Consider the following 20,068-nt stretch of genomic DNA (forward strand, 5'->3'; position numbering starts at 1 on the left):
GTTCCACTTTGTATTATAAGTCCTGTGGTGGAATGAAGGAAGCCAAAAGAGACGAAATTGCAGTGTGACAAATATTGGGTGTTGATGTTGTTCAAGTAATGTATCGGGTGTTTGTTTGATTATATGCTCAAGTGTTTCAGTATTCGATAATGAGAAGTGAAATCTTAAGTCAATGTTTTAGTGTTTGATAAAGATAAAATGAAATCACGCTCCAATATGCTTCAGGGCACTTGTGAAATTTTAGAGAGATCACCAAGGCATACAGTATGAGTATAATGTCAAGTTTCATCCCAAACAGAGTCGGACACAACATATGTATTATATCAAGTTTCAGGGACTTACAATATGAATACAATGTCCGCAACTTGCAAATCTCCAGCAAGACTCTGGTTGACTGCCATGCTCATGTTGATTCATTTTGATTATTTATGAAAGCTGTGTCTTTTGGCATCTGTGAAGACATGCACATGAACCAGGTTCTTCTCCAAGGCCTTGCCTTTGTGCCTTACACATCTCTGATCCATATCAACTGTTGCCACATCTGTTGTGCTGTATTTTCTTGTCCCTGCACAAATTTGTAGAAGCATCCCTTCTAACCCATCTTGCAGGCTGTAGCACCACAAGCCGATTTCATGTGAAAAGCTCCATCACATTGTATGAGTGTTCATGGGTGGCTGTTGACCTTGTACAGGGGTATACCGACCAAGCACATCCGTCTCCTGTCCCAGAACATGTGAAGAGTCTGCAAGGTCAACATTATAATGCACATTCAAAGGTGAGATTTCTGATTTTTGAAAGCAATTTTTTTTTTTTTTATGGTTACCAGATCCAGTGGAAGACTTGTTTCTCCTCCATCCTCACACAGTGGGGACATTTGGTAGTGTCTACCACCCACCACCCCACCCCCCACAACCCCCCTCCCCCCCCCCACCCAAAAAAAAAAACAAAAAAAAGAACAAAATTTGGTAGTGACCTGACAATTTTATCGAGATGAACCAAAGAGTGGAAGCATCTCTGAAAACCTTCTACAAGGTCTTAAAATGAGGTAGGATTGGTAACTACAGCAGCAATTTCCACAAGGCTTATTGTCAGGATTCATAGCTATGGATTGAATTTAGGTAAAGTACAACATTTTTGGAGCTAATCAAGTGTGGTGGGAAAATCTCTCCCAACAGATCATCATTCCACTGGTTTGGAATCTAGCAACATACATTGTTTTCCACTAAACCAAATGTTGTGTCTATTTGGCTGAATTTAAATGCTCAAAAAAGAGGGGGAAAAGCAGCATGGCTCACCCGCGACAAAATGATCACGTCACCCCTTCATGAAAGGTTGAAATCTCACCCATTGTTGATGTTTCTGTGGGCACTCTCATTGGTCCAATGCTGGTGTAAGGGCCAAGCTACCTTTTAGGAAATCCTCTTCAAAAATAATAATAATAATAATAATAATAATAATAATAAATAAATAAATAAAATAAAAAATAATAATTTCTGACGCTACCCCTTGGAGAATGTCACAATTATAAGAACGTCATTTTTGTTTCACCAAATTAGATTAAGATCCTTTATTGTTAGTCATTGTTAAATCAAGAGGTAAAGTAACCGTTATACCCTTTTCACTAAAACTCATTTTAACCCAATCTCTCTCTCTCTAAAACCACAATAAAGTGCAAACGCAAAAAGGCAACGGAATCCCCTCGCACATCTTCTGTTGGGAACGATCATGAAAGCATCACAGACACAGCAGGGGAAGGACGACTTCGTTCTGCGTTTGGCTCTAATGGGTAATTTATAGTGAAAAAAAAAAAGACTTTTAAATATAACGCATTTGGCGGGAACTCCTAACTGCCCTCATGGAAGCCAAAGAGGTAAGGATTAGAACTTCGAACAAGAGGAAGCTTATGCGAGCATGTCACCATGGCTGACCCAAAGCTGACTCTGTTTTTCACGTCAAACTCGCCAAGTCGGTAATTGGCTTAGCTAAAATAATCTATACCCAGCTACCCACGCAAGAAGACTAATGAAGATTTGATCTCTCTTTTTTCTTTTTTTTTTTAAATTTTGGTTTGGAAGAGAATTTGTAAGTGAAAGAAGTCGATAGGATACTTAGTGAAGCGTCTCTTGATTTGTGTAATAATAACCCTCAAGGCCTGAAACCTCTATTTCGTATTTTTCTGAGAGATTCAGTCTAAAAGATTAGTGAATAGTAGGCGCCAAGAAATACAGAGACAACCCAGAATTCCAATATAGACTAGAGAAGAAAAACCAGTAATTGTGTATCATCAGATGGCAAGATTCAGCAACTCTTCCTCACGCATCAACTTCCACAATTCCCAGTTGCTCACTGCAGGCGACAATTCTGTCTCTGTCTCTCTCTCTCTCTCTCTCTACAGTGTAAGCAGAGGAGACCTTGATTTGTGTAATAATAACCCTCAAGGCCTGAAACCTCTATTTCGTATTTTTCTGAGAGATTCAGTCTAAAAGATTAGTGAATAGTAGGCGCCAAGAAACACAGAGACAACCCAGAATTCAAATATAGACTAGAGAAGAAAAACCAGTAATTGTGTATCATCAGATGGCAAGATTCAGCAACTCTTCCTCACGCATCAACTTCCACAATTCCCAGTTGCTCACTGCAGGCGACAATTCTGCCTGTCTGTCTCTCTCTCTCTCTCTACAGTGTAAGCAGAGGAGACGGAGAAGCTGAGAGAAACAGGAAATTCCGAACTCGCTGGGTAGGAACCTTCATCTTCGCTTCTCAAAATGCAAACGCCCAGAGGCAGCGGAATCCCCTTGCATATGTTCTGGTGGGAGCGATCACAAAAACATCATAGACACAACAGGGGAAGAACGATTTCTCTGCGTTTGGCTCTAATGGTAGAGAATCGTTGCTGGTTGCCGCTGGTTCCTCTTGGTCACCGATGCTTTGATGCTCTGAATGATTGCCAGTGGCCCAAGTCTATTTGGAGATTGAACTTATTACATGGGCATTTTAGGTACTTCACATTTAGTAAGGGCATTTTGATACTTAAAATAAAATATAGTAGTTGATATCAACATATAAGGTATATTTCTTAACAGTGACTGACGGTAAGGGGTCTGAGTCTAATTTGGTGAAACAGAAGGGATGTTCTTATAATTGTGACATTCTCTAGGGATGGTGCTGTAAATTACCCAACATAAAAAGAGATTGCCTTGCTCTCATCCAGACAGAAGCAGCCTGCATAATCATCTTGATTGAAACTGAATTAGTTAACTAAATAAATTGATAAAACTTAAGAACAAGTTATGTTACAAATTTAAAATGAACACGAGGATAATTTTTGTGGTCTGTTTGGGAAGGGAACAACCGACCCCTATCTCATGTCCAAAGAAAATGAGTTTGGATGAGCATGGCATTAATGCGGTGTGGAAAACTAGTAGCCCAACATGCGTCCATATAATTCCATTGCACAAAATGTCAAATCTTATGGGCCACCACCATGTATCTATCTTTCACCCTTGCATTTCAGCTGTTAATATGTGAAGGGTGGTTTGAGCATTCTGACTAAAGGATAGGATAATACAATACATAACCTAACCGTGTGGATTGGCGTTCTATCAAATTAATCTAGATCTTATGGTTAAAACTCAATCATATTCCTCATTATATTCGACAAGATTTCTCTCTATAGAGTCTAGGGACCAGAGAGTGATCTCACAGCTATGACTTGGGGTCAGAAAACTAAAAATCTCATCCTCTGTTGATGCTTATGTGTGCCTCCTTATTGGTCCTAGCAGGCATAGAGGCTCTCCAATGAGGAAGTGTCCATTTCCTCTTTTCTAAACTATTAAATGTTGACTAAAATTAATAGAAATTCACCCCCCCCAAAAAAAAAAAGATTTATTGAAATTTGTTGTTACTCCATTTGATTGCAATTATAGGGATACGAAAGAAACCGGAATGGAAGGGAAGTGAAATTAATTTAAACAAAAAGAAAAGATTCTCTACAACGTCAAGGGAAGGTATGCTTTAGTAACTACTTGAAGCTTTTACTAATAATGGTAGTCGTACTTTTAAAATAGAATCTTCAATTTCCTTTGTAAAAGAGGAAATTAGGTTATAAATGTAGCAAAATTTAATAACTATATTTAAAATTCTCTGTAGTTAGTCACACAATCATAATGTCAAGTAATACTTAGTAATTAATGCACATTTAACATCATAGAGTAAACCGTGTTTTTCCCTCAATATCAAAATTTTTTTTGGGGGGGGGGGGGGGGGGCTAGTTAATATCAACAACAGTTGCCAAGGGGAGGAAGATAGAGGAAGGAATTGGCCTATTCTGTGGTTGTAAGTGGTACCATGGCAAGAGATATTCTTGGGACTTATGCAGAATCTCTGATGCCATCGCATGACTCCTAACGCTTTATCATACAAGATTGGTGTCTTTAAGTGTTTGAGTTAGATTATGATACTTATTAATTAGATATAGTTATGTTTAGAGTATACTTGATTAATTCAGTATAGGAGAGTGATTAGGAGTTATGTTAGTGGTGCATGTGCATTGTGTGTGCTTTAGGAGTTGTGTGCCAATTCTATAGTATTCAGTTGTTACTTTCATGCTTAGTGGGGCCATAAAAAATTCATTTGCTCATTTCTCCTTTTCATAAAAGCAGGTTGGGTGATAGATTGTCTCGGTGATAGACCACATAATGTATGTAGAGAGCTTAAGTTTAGCCAATCTATAGTGGAATGTCAGGTAGATAGCCGATACCTTATTATAGTTTGTCATAATAAGCTTAAGCTTGATGCCTTGATCTATAGTGGTGCATCAGGTAGACAATTGATACTTTATTTCAATTAATCATAATTAGTCAATCTTTTTGTATGGATCATTGGTTTAGTCTTTACTTGGAACCTCTTTGTAGCTGACCCCATTAAGTTAGAATAAGGTCTTAGAAGTTAAGTTATACGATATAATAACTTTTATATATATATATATATATATAGTACCAGGTGTATCCTCCCCGCAGGACTCGAACCATCTTAGTCATATGACTAATGACTCCCACCAGGTCACCATCCTTCTGGTCCCATTGCAAAACGACCCACAAAAGCTAAGATACCTGGTTCTTCCTTAGCCCAGATTAATTCTTTGTTTTTTTCCCCAAACATTATCTCTCAATAAATTGTCACTATTACAACACCTTTGGGAATTGAATAGTGAAGTTGCCTTGCAGGGTAGGACCTTCTCCTTGTCATCCATCAATGGAATGACTCATGTGTTTTCTACTAGAAAAAGATCGTTCATCGAGTTGAGACCATATATCTACCTAAACTAGATATGTTTATATATTAAAGTGAATTACGTACGGATGTCACCTACCATAAACATTCAAGGTAAACCCGTGATGGTTCTTAATTAATCAGTGCCTTGTAGCTGACGTTACTATTTATGTTACTTTCTCATGGATTTTTCAACACCAGTGTGTCTGTCACACACTGATTCGTTCTTTTAGTGGATGAGCTTGTGATACAATGGTTAAGTTGTATTGTTAAAATATGTTGACACAGGACGAAATCATGAAACAACTTCTTCTACGAAGCCTAAGAAGCAGAGGTAATGAGACATTAAGACCATGTAATTTTGCCCTTCCTAAACCCTTATAGTAATAGGATCCTCATACATTGAGCTGTTTTTTTAGGAACCGATGCTAGTTCGTATGCATGGACGTGTCTTGGATATGTGTCAACATGATCCATGTGCTCTGTATCCAATGGTTAGAATGGATCCATGTAGCAGGTGGAGGTAGAATTGATGCTGTTTGTTTAGATGGAAACAAACAAAACCTTGGTGACAATTACATTGTAGAATTAGCCTTTCTTAACAAATTTTGAGCTGTGAGGTGGAGGAATGGTTGATGGGAACAAAATTTAACCAATAACCTAATGAGAACATGGAAACCATCCTCTAGAGTACTGCCACGTGGCATAACTACATCATTGATTCCACCATATTTTGTGAAAAACAAAATATTCTGCCGCAGTAACGTGGATAATAATAACAATAATTGGCTGCCGCAGTAACGTGGATGGCACCACGATGGTGAGTCTGGTGTTGTACCTCCCTATTACCACTGTTTCGGTGGTCCTCTATCAACAATATTTGACTCCAACGGTTACAAGGTCTTCAACATCATGTGGTGGCATAATGACCACTCGATAACATCACTTTATAAAAAGGAATAATTTAATATTTGATTTGAGTGGGACTCAATAATGTGTCCTGATCCAATCTAAAGTTTTGCATGAGACAAATACAGTAGATCAGAGATGAACACCTGGCCCAACTCGGACAAGTGAGAATAAACATCTTCTTAACGTGAACGTTTCTCCGCAGTTGAGGGGAAGCAACTAGGGCATGTTTATGGCACAAAACGACAACAACACATAATGTGAGCCCTACACTTTTTTTTTTTTGGTGAATAATGTGAGCCCTACACGTTTGGTTGATAACTCCACCAGCTTTTGATGAATTTTGTGTGACGGTGAGAGATCGAGTGTTACAATATTGTTTTATAGCTCGCGATTAACTGGATATAATCCACCTATTTAAACCGGCGCCAATTTTTCGAAAAGTATAGGGTTTCGTGACGGATCTCTGCTAACTTAGCGCAGGACTTTACATCGGCCACGTGGCGGGCGCCGCCTGCTCATAGTATTTAAATCCTTCCCCCACCGATCGCTCCTTTCAGTTGTGCTTGTGACCTCTCTCACCTGGACTCTCTCTCTCTCATCTTTTTCTTTGATTGGTTCTGGTTTCACTCTCCCGAGTTTCCTCATCTACTTTTTTAACTGCAAGCAAAAGCAAGCTTGATAGCTTGCTGTTGATCGAATATGGATACCATGGATCCTACTAGAGTTTTCGTCAAGGACGTTAAGCGTGTAATCGTTAAGGTGAGACCTGCATTCTGATTTTTTGATGATTTTTTTGTTCACTTTTCGTGTTCTTTTTGAGTTTGTTTTTGCAATACCTAATTACTGTTACAATGGAACATCTAATGCTATAGTTTCTTTGTTTCCTGACACTCTTTGCGGCAGATTGGAGGAGTTGTTTTCTTTACCGCTTATTTCGTTTTCTATAAGACTGTTAGATCACTGTTGGTTCCTTCGACATGGCTGCTGCTTTTATCGGATTTTTTTTAATCTGTTGAATTCGTACTCCAATTTAGATTTCTAATGGCAATTAGAAGAAAACTTGTTGCTGGATTAATGCGGCTGGGTCATGAAAAAATTGAGCACAATTGCTGGCATCAGAGATCTGGTGGATGCCTAGTCTAGTTTAAGTGTTTAATGTTTTATTAGTTTAATCATTTCTATTCTTTCTGGTAGTTGCCGGAGGGGGAGGGGGAGGGGGAGGGGGAGGGGGGAAGGGGGAAGGGAGAAGGGAAAGAAAAATTATATATTTAAAAGTATGGGAAGCGAACAAATTACAGTGGGAATATCTACAACCGTGGCATATTCGAACTTGGATCCTCTCCACCCCACCTCATCTCACACCGTCCATGTGGGACTACACCCTTGTGAGATGGGATGGCGTGGTTACCTGGAGGGGAGGGGATCTGGACTCGGCATATTCTCTCTTACTCATAGCTTAGGAGAAATTTTGCAGTCCCAAAGTCTCTGCAATTATACACAAAAGACTAGCTTTAATCCATTAAGCATGCCAGGCCCTTTGATTTTTCACCCATGATGAGGTGGCCATTGAGTCTGAGAAGACATCAAAATTTCTAAATCCTTAAATGCCACGTCTTGAGTACCCTGAGAATTCTTTGTAAATCATGGACTAGAATAAGAGGTGTCTGAGCAGCTCACTTGTAACATCACCGTTTCTGAAATGCAGCCAGAATGAATTTTTACTGCCTTCCCCACCCCCTTTCCCTGTTTGAACTCTTCTGCTAGTATAATTTATCTCACATGGGAATCTTAACTTACTGTGGGTTTAAGGTGGTTTTCCTACAAGCTGTTTTCATGCATACTGTGCTAAACAAGGTATAAGTAAATAACGTTGATTGATCTGGATACCTTTGACAACCTTATGGCAGAGTTTATCTGTCAGATTACTCCCAATGTCATGAATAATTAGTTGAAATAATTTTGCAGGCCCTGATGCTGCTTCTGATTTTTTGCCTCCTATGGTCGCTAATACTGCTCAGTTCAACTACCCTTTAAAGATTTTATGTATAATGTTGAAAATTCTGATCACAAGGGACTGATTTTAGAAGAACTAAGTACTGCCACTTTTCACACATTTGATGATCATGGGGCATAGCTGTGCTGTAGAAATTGCAACAAGTAGAAAATAAGTGGGATGAATGATTAGAAGTAGGAAAAGGAAAAGATGTTATGTTCTCCTTAATCACTTAGCACAAAAGGCCAAGGTGTGATGCCCTTAGTAAACAGCCTAGTTTGCTGTTATGTCCTTCATATTGTTATATACAGAGTTCTGTATTACAATGCTTTCGCAGAATGGTAAAGAAGTTCTTCTCTTTACATTATCATTGCCGTTTAACAATTCTGTTTAGGATGTAAATTATCATTCTTTTCTAAATGAGTAAAACAAGCTGAAGGAAACAGTGACTGAGTTATGCTAAATAGAATAAAGTGCTTTAATCCTTTTGACTTGTTGCAACTAGATCTCAATTCTGCTGAACATTGATGTCTGTTTCAATAATGTGCAAAGTTTGGACTGTTTTGATGCAATTCATTTGGGTGCAATGTTCATGTATGCCATTGGTTTCTCTTCTACATGTCTTTATCTATGACCCTTTCAAATTCTTTTGTGGGCCTTGACATGGTCAGCCACTTTTTGCAAATTTGCAGTTTGATGTGGTTGCTGACGTTTTGTCTTTATTATGAAAGGTTGGAACAGCAGTTGTTACCCGAGGTGATGGAAGACTAGCTTTGGGCAGAATGGGAGCACTTTGTGAGCAGGTACACTTGCCATCCTTGGTGTATACTAGAATGTTAGGATTAACATTCCATTCTCTTTATTTAATCAATGTGGCTTAATTAAATCCTTAAAACTTTTGTCTTTGAATGAAACACCTGCAGATTAAAGAACTGAACAGCCAAGGCTTTGAGGTTATTTTGGTCACCTCAGGTGCAGTTGGTGTTGGCCGTCAAAGGCTTAGATACAGGAAATTAGTCAACAGCAGGTTCATTTGGTTTTCTCTATAGTTTTCAATATTTTACTTTTCCTAGCATAGAAACGACAGTTTGGTTTTCTCTATGACTGCATTGGTTTCTTTGACCAGAATATCCATACATTTTTGTATCCTGTTATATTCAAGGGAAAAGATCCCACACCAGTGATGTGGGGATGATTTCCCGCTCCTTCTCCCATCTGACCAAAACAATGTCATGTGTGCACACGCGTTTTGCAGCTTTGCTGATCTCCAAAAACCACAAGTTGAACTTGATGGAAAGGCATGTGCAGCAGTAGGTCAGAGTGGTCTCATGGCTCTTTACGACGTATTGTTTAGTCAGGTCTGTTCGTCCCAGTTACAACTCCACCTTTTGCCCTCTATGTTCCATTTTGTCATCTTTTCAAAGCATCTGCATATCCCTATTATATGCTACTGTGGCTTTCTTTTGAATTTTTGTGGTTTGCTTTGTAATACAGCTGGACGTGTCATCATCTCAGCTTCTTGTGACTGATAATGATTTTAGGGATCCGGATTTCAGATTGCAGCTTTCTGAAACAGTGAAATCATTGTTAAATCTGAGGGTTGTACCTGTTTTTAATGAAAATGATGCAATCAGTACCAGGAGAGCTCCATATGAGGTATATTAATCTTCCAAATTTCGCTCTCTTTACTTATCTGTTTGATGATTGGGGTGGGTGGGGTGGGGTCAGGGGTAGGGTGTTTCATTGCTTTGTTGAAACAATTTCTTTAGGCTTGGTACACTGAGTTTTCCGCTAACAAGATACATACATATATATATTTTTTTTTTATTACTTCTGTTACATAATGATAGGGTCTAGATGTCAGCAAGGATTGGTCCAATTCGCACTTTGACAGGACTGAGATTATGACCAAAATCAAATTTTAGTTCTTGCTTATGTAGACTTCAGTATCCTACTCATAGTGAGAAAGGATACTTTGCTGTACTTAAATATAAATTAGAAAATCATTTTTCCTTTATCCTTATGAGTTCTGGCTATGTGCTAGAAGGTTCCTGCAATGTATGCATGCTTTTGTGCTTACTAATTTTTGCACACCATAAATAGATACTCATACTCGGGCACCCTCAGATTATTGAAAAAAAAAAGAGAAGTGATGTAGGTCTTCTTCTTTGGTTAAGTCATTCTGTAATGTTTTCGAGATGCATTGTGTGAGAGGTCAGAAGCTACCAAGTTATTTTTTGGATGAATAAATAAATTCATTACCAAGGAAGCTACCAAGTTAAATGGTATAGCAAACCCCAAAATTGTTGATACTATAGGTAATGTTTTTTTTACCCAATGTTTGTTGGAATCCTTCTTGTCCATGCCCACTTACTGGTTTTGTAGCTGAAGTTTATAATACACGTCCTATGTTATTGTGGATGATTCTGAGGCTTTGCCTTTTGAATTTGCTTTATTTTTTGTCATCTTTCTGATCATTGGCATTATTTGCAGGACTCTTCTGGTATATTTTGGGACAATGACAGTTTAGCTGCTCTTTTGGCTTTGGAGCTGAAAGCTGACCTTCTCGTCTTATTGAGTGATGTAGATGGCCTATATAGTGGGCCTCCTAGTGACCCAAATTCAAAGTTAATCCACACTTACGTAAAGGAAAAGCATCAACCAGAAATTACATTTGGGGACAAGTCTAGGGTTGGAAGAGGAGGTATGACTGCAAAAGTAAAAGCTGCTGTCTATGCAGCTTATGCTGGTATCCCTGTTGTTATCACGAGGTATAATGTTTATCTCCATTAATGGCAATATCAGCTTTTAGTACTTGGAATGAATATTCTGCTTTTGATCTATACCACACTCTCCTAACGATCCTGAAATTAACTCTTTATTTTCAGTTATTTTTCACATTAATGGCTATTCTCAGTTTCATTTTTTGGTTAACTAAGAATAGTCCAACATTAGGTAATCCTGCCACTTGGCATCAATATGAAAGTGAGAGTTTCCTAGAGTGTGAATAATGATTTGTTAGACAGTTATTCCTCAATTGGACTGGATTTTTCTGTTGAGCTCTAATTCTCTTCCATTATTTGCTGAAGTGGCTTTGCTCCTGACAACATCATAAGAGTACTTAAAGGAGAACGTGTTGGCACACTTTTTCATCAAGATGCACATTTGTGGGTTTCACTCAAAGATATGGGTGCACGTGAGATGGCAGTTGCAGCAAGAGAATGTTCCAGAAGGCTTCAGGTGGCTTCATAATCACTATAGACTATAGTAGCATTTTGCTTCTGGTGATTTTTGTGTCTTCCTTCCCATCTAAAAGTCTGTTCATCTCTATAACTCCAAAATTTACCAATATCAATTCTTTGTCCATCCCTTGGGGCCTAGATATGCATGCTAATATTATAAAAATGCCTTGAATGCAGAGCTTGTCTTCAGAAGATAGAAGGAAAATTTTGCTGGACATTGCTGATGCTCTAGAGGCAAATGAAAACTTGATCAAAATTGAGAATGAAGCTGACGTTGCTGAAGCACAGCAGGATGGCTATGAGAAATCATTGATATCTCGGTTGACTCTGAAGCCCGGGAAGGCAAGAATCTCATTGCTAACTTACTGAACCTTATTTTTTTAAGGCTGTTATCTATCTAATCTCTGATTTATGTCCAGCTATGACTTTATTCAAAATTTGATACTCTTTGTTTCAGATGGTATTTTAGTCAAATTGTATCTTATCTTTTTGAAGGATAGGACATATGTTTTAACTAAATCTTCCAAAGAAGGGAAAGGAAATTAATTCATCTTTCTGAATCCAGTGTGTTTTTTTTTCCCCCTCCAGATCTTAAGCCTCGCAAAGTCAATTCGTGTACTTGCTGACATGGAAGAACCAATTGGTCATATTTTGAAGAGAACAGAGGTAAGGAGAGGGGGATCTGATGATACTTTTTTTTGGGATGGGGTTGGGGCCTTGGGGGTCGCTTAAATAACAACTTCGTTGATATAAAATTACAAGAGCTAAGTAGTATATAGATACATAGAAGTACATAGTGATACAAACGATACAAATAAACAACAACCCTGATCGGATTATCAAACAAACCAGCCCCACACCAGTATAAAAGCTGATGTGATGTTTTTCCCCCTTCAGACTTGGTATGACTTGCAATATGGAAAGGTAAGACCTGACATGTCGACCTCTGAGTAAGTGGGTGGAATAGGTGTAAAATTTTAATTGTGCAACCTCAAGATTTGAAATAAATGAAACTGAAGTGAAGGTGATTAGTTTCCCAGAAATACGGGCAATGGTTGAGAAGATGGGCCCAAAGTCTGCCAAGTGGGTGCTTACTTGGAACCACAAAAGGATTTAAATATTGCTCATAGCTTCTGTGTTCATTAGGTCTCAGCCCAAAGGCATTTTGCAAATGGAACAACAAAATCCTCTGCTCAATTTCTTGTTCTGTCTGGCCATGAAATGCCAACAGTCCAAAATTACAAAGGAGCCAATTGCATGGTGTGAAATACTGTTGATGTAATCATTCTGAGGTTTTATCCCATCCCACAGTTATGATAGACCTCATCATTTCTTCACTTGAATGTAGGCTTGACAAAATATCATGACAATGTTTTGGTGAGATTCATTTAAAGTTTCTGACTACTATTTCATCCAGCTTGCAGATGGGCTCATCTTAGAGAAAACGTCATGTCCATTGGGTGTTCTTTTGATTGTGTTTGAGTCTCGGCCCGAAGCTCTTGTTCAGGTAAGAAAGGCTTTATTTCATTTCAACAAATCCTTGACCCTATTTGAGTAGAGGTTGATGAAATGATTGATCTGATCATTTTAGATTAACGTAGGTGGTAGTCTTTCTATCTGGTATCTTATTCAACTCTGTTTCATACCAAATCCTTAGAGCTCATTAAGACTGCAGTAGAAGAATAAATAAAAGGAATTGTTTTCCCCTTCGTTGATGAATAGCAATTTTATTCCATAAAAAAAAAAGTGCTAAAAAGCAGACATAATACATGGGAAAAACTATCAAGAAAAGGAAATGAATCATTGAAATCAAGGCATGTCATCAAGAAAGGTCTAATGCATAATGAGTCCCTCATCACCTCCCTAGGTGGTAAGGCATTTGCTGCGGATTTGCTAGATCTCTTTCCCAAATGATGGGATATTCCTTTGTCTAGCTCTTCTAATAAGGTTGTGAGAGACTCCATGGGATTTACTCCTGCTATCCAACTGATGAACAAGGCGGAGTCTCCCTCCACATAAAATCCAGCCACTGTTGAGTGAGGTAAATGATGAACTTCAATTTTACCATACTTGGATCTGATATACCAATCAATCCAAAAAATGTCAAAAATTTCTCCACACACTTGACAAAGACCAGCATTATTCGCATCCCCTCTAATGCGTCCATCACAGTTTATCTTAATGAGAGGATCAGGGGGAGGGTGTCACCAACACCTGATAACCTCCTTTATGGGAGTGGGAGGTAATTTTCACATGCTTCATTTTTCTTTTGAATTGAAACTCATTCTATTGGATAGTTTACTGCATCTTTCTATCTCTCCCTCTCTCCCTTTGTGAGTGGGTGGGTTGGTATGCATTCATGCAGGTGCAGACATGTATATGTGCACACACATGGAGATGGTCCTCTGATCTGAGTCTTCCTGCAAAAGAAAAGAGGGGGGGGGGACTTATCTACAAAAGAAGAAGGGGTGATGAAGGATTCATTTCACCTTTAATGAACAGTCATGTCTTCTAGACGATGTTTGACAACTATGATTGGGGCTGGCTTGGTTTTTTCCGCCCTTGTCCAAGCTCCATTAATCTTGATATACTTTAACAATATCTAGGCATATTACTTGTCAGAGGATCCTTGTAGATATATGGACTTTCCGAGCTGGTGTCTGACTTTACCCCATCCTTTCTATCCCTAATGCTTCTGTGCAGATGAACATTGATGATTGAGAACATATTCCTCAATGAATTCATCTTTTCTGTTTTCCTATGGATTGAAAGGGTTGAAGAAATTGACAAATCTGAGATTTTTCAGAATACTGTCTGTCAGTACTGCTACTTGATGTTAAAGTTAGATGTTACTGTTGTTTTAGTGGAATTCCCATATTTTTCAATTGAAAATTAATGCTTTAAATTTGTTTTGCTTCTGCAACTTTACATGTTGTTTTTAGTATGTTAATGGTTTAGCTTCTTATATAATTCAACAGATAGCTTCCTTAGCTATCCGGAGTGGGAATGGACTTCTTCTTAAAGGAGGGAAAGAAGCGAAACGATCAAATGCAATCTTGCACAAGGTTTAGTTTCTTCAAACTCGCATGCTATATGGGTCATTTAGAGGGGAAATTATGCCTCTTTCCTGGTCTTATTAGAAGATCAATTTCTATATTTGAACTTCTTGCTTTCTGTAGGTCATTACTGGAGCCATCCCAGATTCTGTTGGTGAAAAACTTATCGGACTTGTGACTTCAAGAGATGAGATTCCTGATTTGCTAAAGGTAGATGATTAGACGAGAGAATAGGAAAAGATATTCTGATTTATGTAGAGCTTATTGGTTTAACTCGTATGTCTCCTCTGCTCCAGCTTGATGATGTCATAGATCTTGTTATCCCAAGAGGCAGCAATAAACTTGTCACTCAAATCAAGAATTCTACCAAAATTCCTGTCCTTGGTCATGCTGGTAAGATGGTGGTTGGGATCTTATTTATCAATATTAGCAACATCATGAGCCTGGGCCCCAAATTATTCTAAAAGTCTCAGGCACTTTAACTTGCAATTTTTCCCATGGTACTACCGTACTAGTGTTGGGACCATTTGATGGGTGCCACCAAAGTTATTACAAAATCTGCTTGGAAGAGGAATGTTAACCTTGCATTCAAGTTTCACGAAGGCTGCAAAAAGTTTAACAAGCCAATATGGCTATATATTAAGAGTCATTGGCCATTCTGAATTTTGTTTCCAAACCTTTAGGTGGTGCCCATCTGTTTCTTGGTCCTCATCCTCTAAAAGTGAGACACATGACAAGTAATTAATGCACCAAACCCATGTAAAGATCTTGTATTCCAAACTTTAGATGTTCATGTTCCCTTTATGTACTATGCCTACTCAGATAGCATGAAGTAATGCCTTTTCTTTGGGAATTTGAGGCTTAAATTATGAAAGTTGTCTAAGTTTTTTTATTTATTTATTTAATTTATTCTTCCCAGATGGAATATGCCATGTTTATGTTGATAAAGAAGCCAATATGGATATGGCGAAGCAAATTGTTTTGGATGCGAAGATAGATTATCCTGCAGCCTGTAATGCTATGGTAATTCCTGGTTTCATTATTTTCCTTGAGAATCCCATGTCTAATGATACTGTATTCCATAGGCTTCAGGTATTATACTTCGGGAGTATAGTTATAACTAATGCATACTCCTAAAGAAAGGATGTCCGCCTACATATTTATGACATGCTACAGTTCATGGTGTTTTCTTGTTTTTCCTCAGGAAACTCTTCTTGTTCACAAAGATCTGGCGATGAATGGTGGGCTTGATGATCTCATGGTAGAGCTCAGCAATGAAGGTATACCTTTTTAGAAAGATTTTTTAAACTGCTGATGTATGCCTTTTCTTTCTGTCACAATAAGACGAAAAAAAAAAAAAAAGTGCATAACCAATGCACAAGGCTCCCACCACTGCGGATTCTGGGGAGGCCTATAGTACACAGCCTTACCCCTGCTTCTCGAAGAGGCTGCTTCCCGACTCAAACCCGTGATCACTAGGTCGCAATGAAACAACCTTACCATTGCGCCAAGGTCTGCCCTCTTTTTTTTTTTGTCATGATATTCAAGCATAATAAGCTGAAGGAAATTTCTTACGAGTACCATAGTTGTCACGGCGTCTAGGTGAACCAAGCCACTGGAGGGGGCCTGGACACAAGGCAACACCAACAAGGCGACCAAATAGACCAGAAACCTCTGCAATATCAAGGAATCTATTACTGGGCATTGGGGTCCAGTGAGTGTCTTCAAACTCTTCTTGAAACTCTCAAATTTGAAGTTCAAACACTTTTTTCAAATTCACAAGGAGAATCTCTCTATGAGTTCTGGCATTTCAGAATCCAGTTGAAAAGTAGTTATGATGAGGAAAGATTAACCATATCTATTGAACATTTAGTCTCTGCCTGTATGCGTGTTTTGTCTCTGATTATGAAGTTTGCTGCCACATGCAGTTGGGCCAACGACTCAACTGACCCATAAACATGTGAATGTTGCCCAACCTTTGAGAACTCCTGATTCAACATTTCTCCTTTTTTCATCAACTTGAAATACTTCATACAAATGAGATTATACTTAATAATACTTCATACTTATGTCTATTTATGCACTCATTCTAAAGATGCAATTCCTGGGTGTAATATGTTACTTTGGTGGTTTTAGTGTCAAATCCAGTGACATTTTATACTTTTAGTAACAGCAGACCAGTGGAGGGACAGATTGACAGCTTCACCAATTGGATGTGCATTTGTTGTAGGTGTTACTTTATATGGTGGGCCAAGAGTGAGTTCCTCATTGAATATTAAAGAGGCTCAATCATTTCATCATGAGTACAATTCATTGGCCTGCGCTATTGAAATTGTGGAAGATGTGCATGAAGCCATTGACCATATACATCGCCATGGAAGGCATGTTAGCATCTCCCATCTTTTTCTCCTTCTTTTCACAGTAATGAGTTGCTCTAATCTTAGCTCTAATCTTATCATGCTCAATTGTTTTCAGTGCGCATACAGATTGCATCATTACGGAAGATCGTGAAGTTGCAGAAATTTTCCTAAAGCAGGTTGACAGGTATGAATGCTGTTGGCATACAAATGATCCAGTTGTAAAACTGATTGGTTGAAGAAACCATTTTCTGGAAATCACAAGCACGGGAACCATGGTAAGACGACTATAGTGGGGGTATAGAGTCGGAACATGACCAGAAAATGACATCTATCATTGTCTTTTAGGGACATAGGCTATAGAGAAAACTTAGTTGTCTAATGTCTAGTATAGTCAGTCATCCACACAAGGAACTGAACTTTAGCAGTATCATTGTGGGGAAGCTTGAAGTAACAATACAAGATCCTTATGAATAAAAATCATTTTAAGACATTATCTCTGAACTTCATTGTTTCAAGGACTGGGTAGCGGATCTGATCAGTTCCAGCTAACTTCTACCAGGACTAGGAAGGGTCACCCAATGCACTGACAGGAATGGGTGATCCTATGTGATTGACAAAAAAAATTGACAGCGTTGACCAACCCTTACATGAGTGGTCATTCTGGATCAGAATTGCAGTATCTTTGTAAATATGCTGCACTTGGATGTTTTGTTTTGCTTGAGAATATTGGATTTAATGCAAATAATCTTCTGAGAAGTCATTCTGGATCAGAATTGCAGTATCTTTGGAAATATGCTGCACTTGTATGTTTTGTTTTGCATGAGAATATTGGATTTAATGCAAATACTCTTCTGAGATTTTAATACAATCATTTTGTTAGGTTATTTCAAAACATGGTGCAATTAAACATGGGTAGCTAACTGTATTGTTTTCTCTTCAACATTTTCAGTGCTGCAGTCTTTCACAATGCTAGCACACGATTTTGTGATGGAGCTCGTTTTGGACTTGGGGCAGAGGTATGGTTTTTTGAAAATAATTGGAAGTTCAACATCAATTAAAATGGTCAAGCATCTCCTCTCATGTTTGTGATTTAACAGGTTGGGATAAGTACAAGCAGAATCCATGCTCGAGGACCAGTCGGGGTTGAGGGACTATTGACAACTCGATGGTATGTACATGCTCATGCTGATTCCTTAACATCTTTCATGACATATTTTGAGGATAACTGGGTCGCTTTTATATTCTGGATACCATTTTTGACAGTTCTCAATTAGACTGAAAAGGTTAGGGCATATTCTAAGAACCCACTGGATAGTGAACTGGAAAGTGGGAAGGTATACAATTCTGGTCAGTTTGATCTACTGATTGGTAAGAGAGTGATTGACAATTCCAAAGTCCTTCTTGGAGCACATCACATTGAGACAGCTTCTGCTTTTGAGGTCACTTGATAACAAAATTAAAACAGGTAACAACAGGGGGCCATCTTAAGAAAGTAGTTAATAACTTGGAGTACCATACACCAGTGTTTCTATTTGTCTAAAAGCTTCTACTCTTTCTCCCCCTCTCCTTTTCCACCAAACTTTTACAATTCCATAAAGATATTTCAACTTATTTTGGTCCACTTGTGCTATCCTGAAATATGATGTAATTAGCTCCATCCTTGTTACCAGAGCATATCATTTGGAATGGGCTAGTACCAGCCGGTGCCTTTTTTGGGTAGAATAGTAACAGCAAGTACATGCTAATTAAAATAGTGGGAGAGGGATAGGCACACCGCCTGAGTGCGGCAAGCTTGCAGGTGGGACTGATGGGGTGCAGGACGGGGCATCATACATGAGGGCAGGGGGTCATTTCAAAGGGGAAGACAGATAGACACAGTGGGTGCTGTCTTGCAGTATGTGGGCCGCTAAAATAATATATTCACTTTCTTGTTTCTAATATTTACCAGCTTATGTGTGACGACGATATCAGGGTATGGGATTTGGATACTATGACAGTCTTTTACCTTGGCCTCCCCTATTTAGCTACATAACAGCTGCAGAGATCTGAGACCTGAGTCCCATTTTATCTGCCCTTAAGGTGAACTTTATGACAAGCCTGAGGTGCAGTGTGTTCTAGTAAGTGAGGGGAGTCATGCCGCTATTATACTAAATAACATTGTTCCGAATGTGATGTAAGGAACACTGTGCATCAATTAGAGAGATGACTGCTTATTGTTCTTCCAACCCAGCTCACTTTGAATCTCCTTTGGAAACTAATAAACATTGTCATTATCCCAATCATGTGTGACCTCACGCTTGTATAGATGCATGATTTAGAAAATTCAATAGGAGTAATTTATACTGTTAATGTTTTGACCCATGCAATTGGTAACAAGTTTCAAATTGTAGGATTCTGCGAGGAAGTGGACAAGTGGTGGATAGTGATAAAGCGGTCATCTACACCCACAACGATCTCAGTTTACAGTCCTAAGTGTTTGTTGATGGGGATTGGTCTGCCAAAGCTCTTCCACTCGGTCACCATCTTGTGAAGTTATTGTTGTAACATGCATGCCTCTTATTGGTTATCTTTGTCTAATAAATTCTATTATTGGTATGCACAATTAAGAAAGGTAAGAGTAGTTTAAGAAATTATGGAGAAAACAAAGAATGAAATTTCTTCTCAATTTTGTCCGCAGACTTGGTTTCCTCTGCTGTTCCTTGAGATCTAATTTGGTAACTTGGAAGATACAATTAGTTGCATTGATTGTTTCCTAGGGGTTTGAATATGCTGGGAGATGAGCCCATATAATGTAATCTGTCTTGCACATCTTAGTGATGATTAGTTGTGGTATTTAGTTTTCATTAGACTAATGTGAACTGTGAAGTCGATCAGGTTGTGATTTGGGTTCTTTGTCATGATCAACTCTTCGAGCAATGAACTTTAAGGACATTAAAAAACCAACTCCACAAATTTTCCTCATGTTTCTCCACATTTAAGGACTGGGAATCGGTCTCATTTATCTTCTTCATGAGTTTGTGAAGGGTTTTTTTTCCATCTTGAAGCTTTGGCTTTTGGGTTGGATGCCATTAAACAGTAGGATTTGAATAGCCTACTGTGATCCTAGGCCTACGTACACTTATAATTTAATAATAAAAATGTAATTGCAAGGGCAACATAATTCGCAGCTTGATTATCACAATACATTTTTAAGGTTTAGTAAATGAAAACCCATATTCCTAAACAAAAAGATTT

General features: G+C 38.4%; 1 protein-coding gene across 1 annotated transcript; it reads left to right on the forward strand.

The window, feature by feature from the left end:
• Positions 1–6,650: 6,650 nt before the first annotated feature.
• Positions 6,651–19,717, forward strand: LOC122087312 (delta-1-pyrroline-5-carboxylate synthase-like). Its single transcript, XM_042656394.1, has 20 exons — positions 6,651–6,942; positions 8,908–8,979; positions 9,100–9,203; positions 9,432–9,534; positions 9,671–9,832; positions 10,670–10,947; positions 11,266–11,416; positions 11,596–11,760; positions 12,007–12,084; positions 12,836–12,925; positions 14,397–14,483; positions 14,598–14,684; positions 14,771–14,867; positions 15,394–15,497; positions 15,679–15,754; positions 16,705–16,855; positions 16,950–17,018; positions 17,784–17,850; positions 17,932–18,002; positions 19,225–19,717. Exons 1-20 carry the CDS (start codon positions 6,883–6,885, stop codon positions 19,304–19,306), a joined length of 2,154 nt encoding a protein of 717 aa, XP_042512328.1. The 5' UTR covers positions 6,651–6,882; the 3' UTR covers positions 19,307–19,717.
• The last annotated feature ends 351 nt before the right edge of the window (positions 19,718–20,068 follow it).

This window comes from Macadamia integrifolia, chromosome 8 (assembly GCF_013358625.1).
Source record: "Macadamia integrifolia cultivar HAES 741 chromosome 8, SCU_Mint_v3, whole genome shotgun sequence".
NCBI lineage: Eukaryota > Viridiplantae > Streptophyta > Magnoliopsida > Proteales > Proteaceae > Macadamia > Macadamia integrifolia.

Excerpts from the sequence above, each read along its gene's own strand:
- LOC122087312 (XM_042656394.1), top strand. The coding sequence starts at position 6,883 with ATGGATACCATGGATCCTACTAGAGTTTTCGTCAAGGACGTTAAGCGT. Across the intron at positions 11,761-12,006 it reads TGACTCTGAAGCCCGGGAAG|ATCTTAAGCCTCGCAAAGTC; the intron begins GCAAGAATCTCA and ends TTCCCCCTCCAG. Across the intron at positions 14,685-14,770 it reads AGATTCCTGATTTGCTAAAG|CTTGATGATGTCATAGATCT; the intron begins GTAGATGATTAG and ends CCTCTGCTCCAG.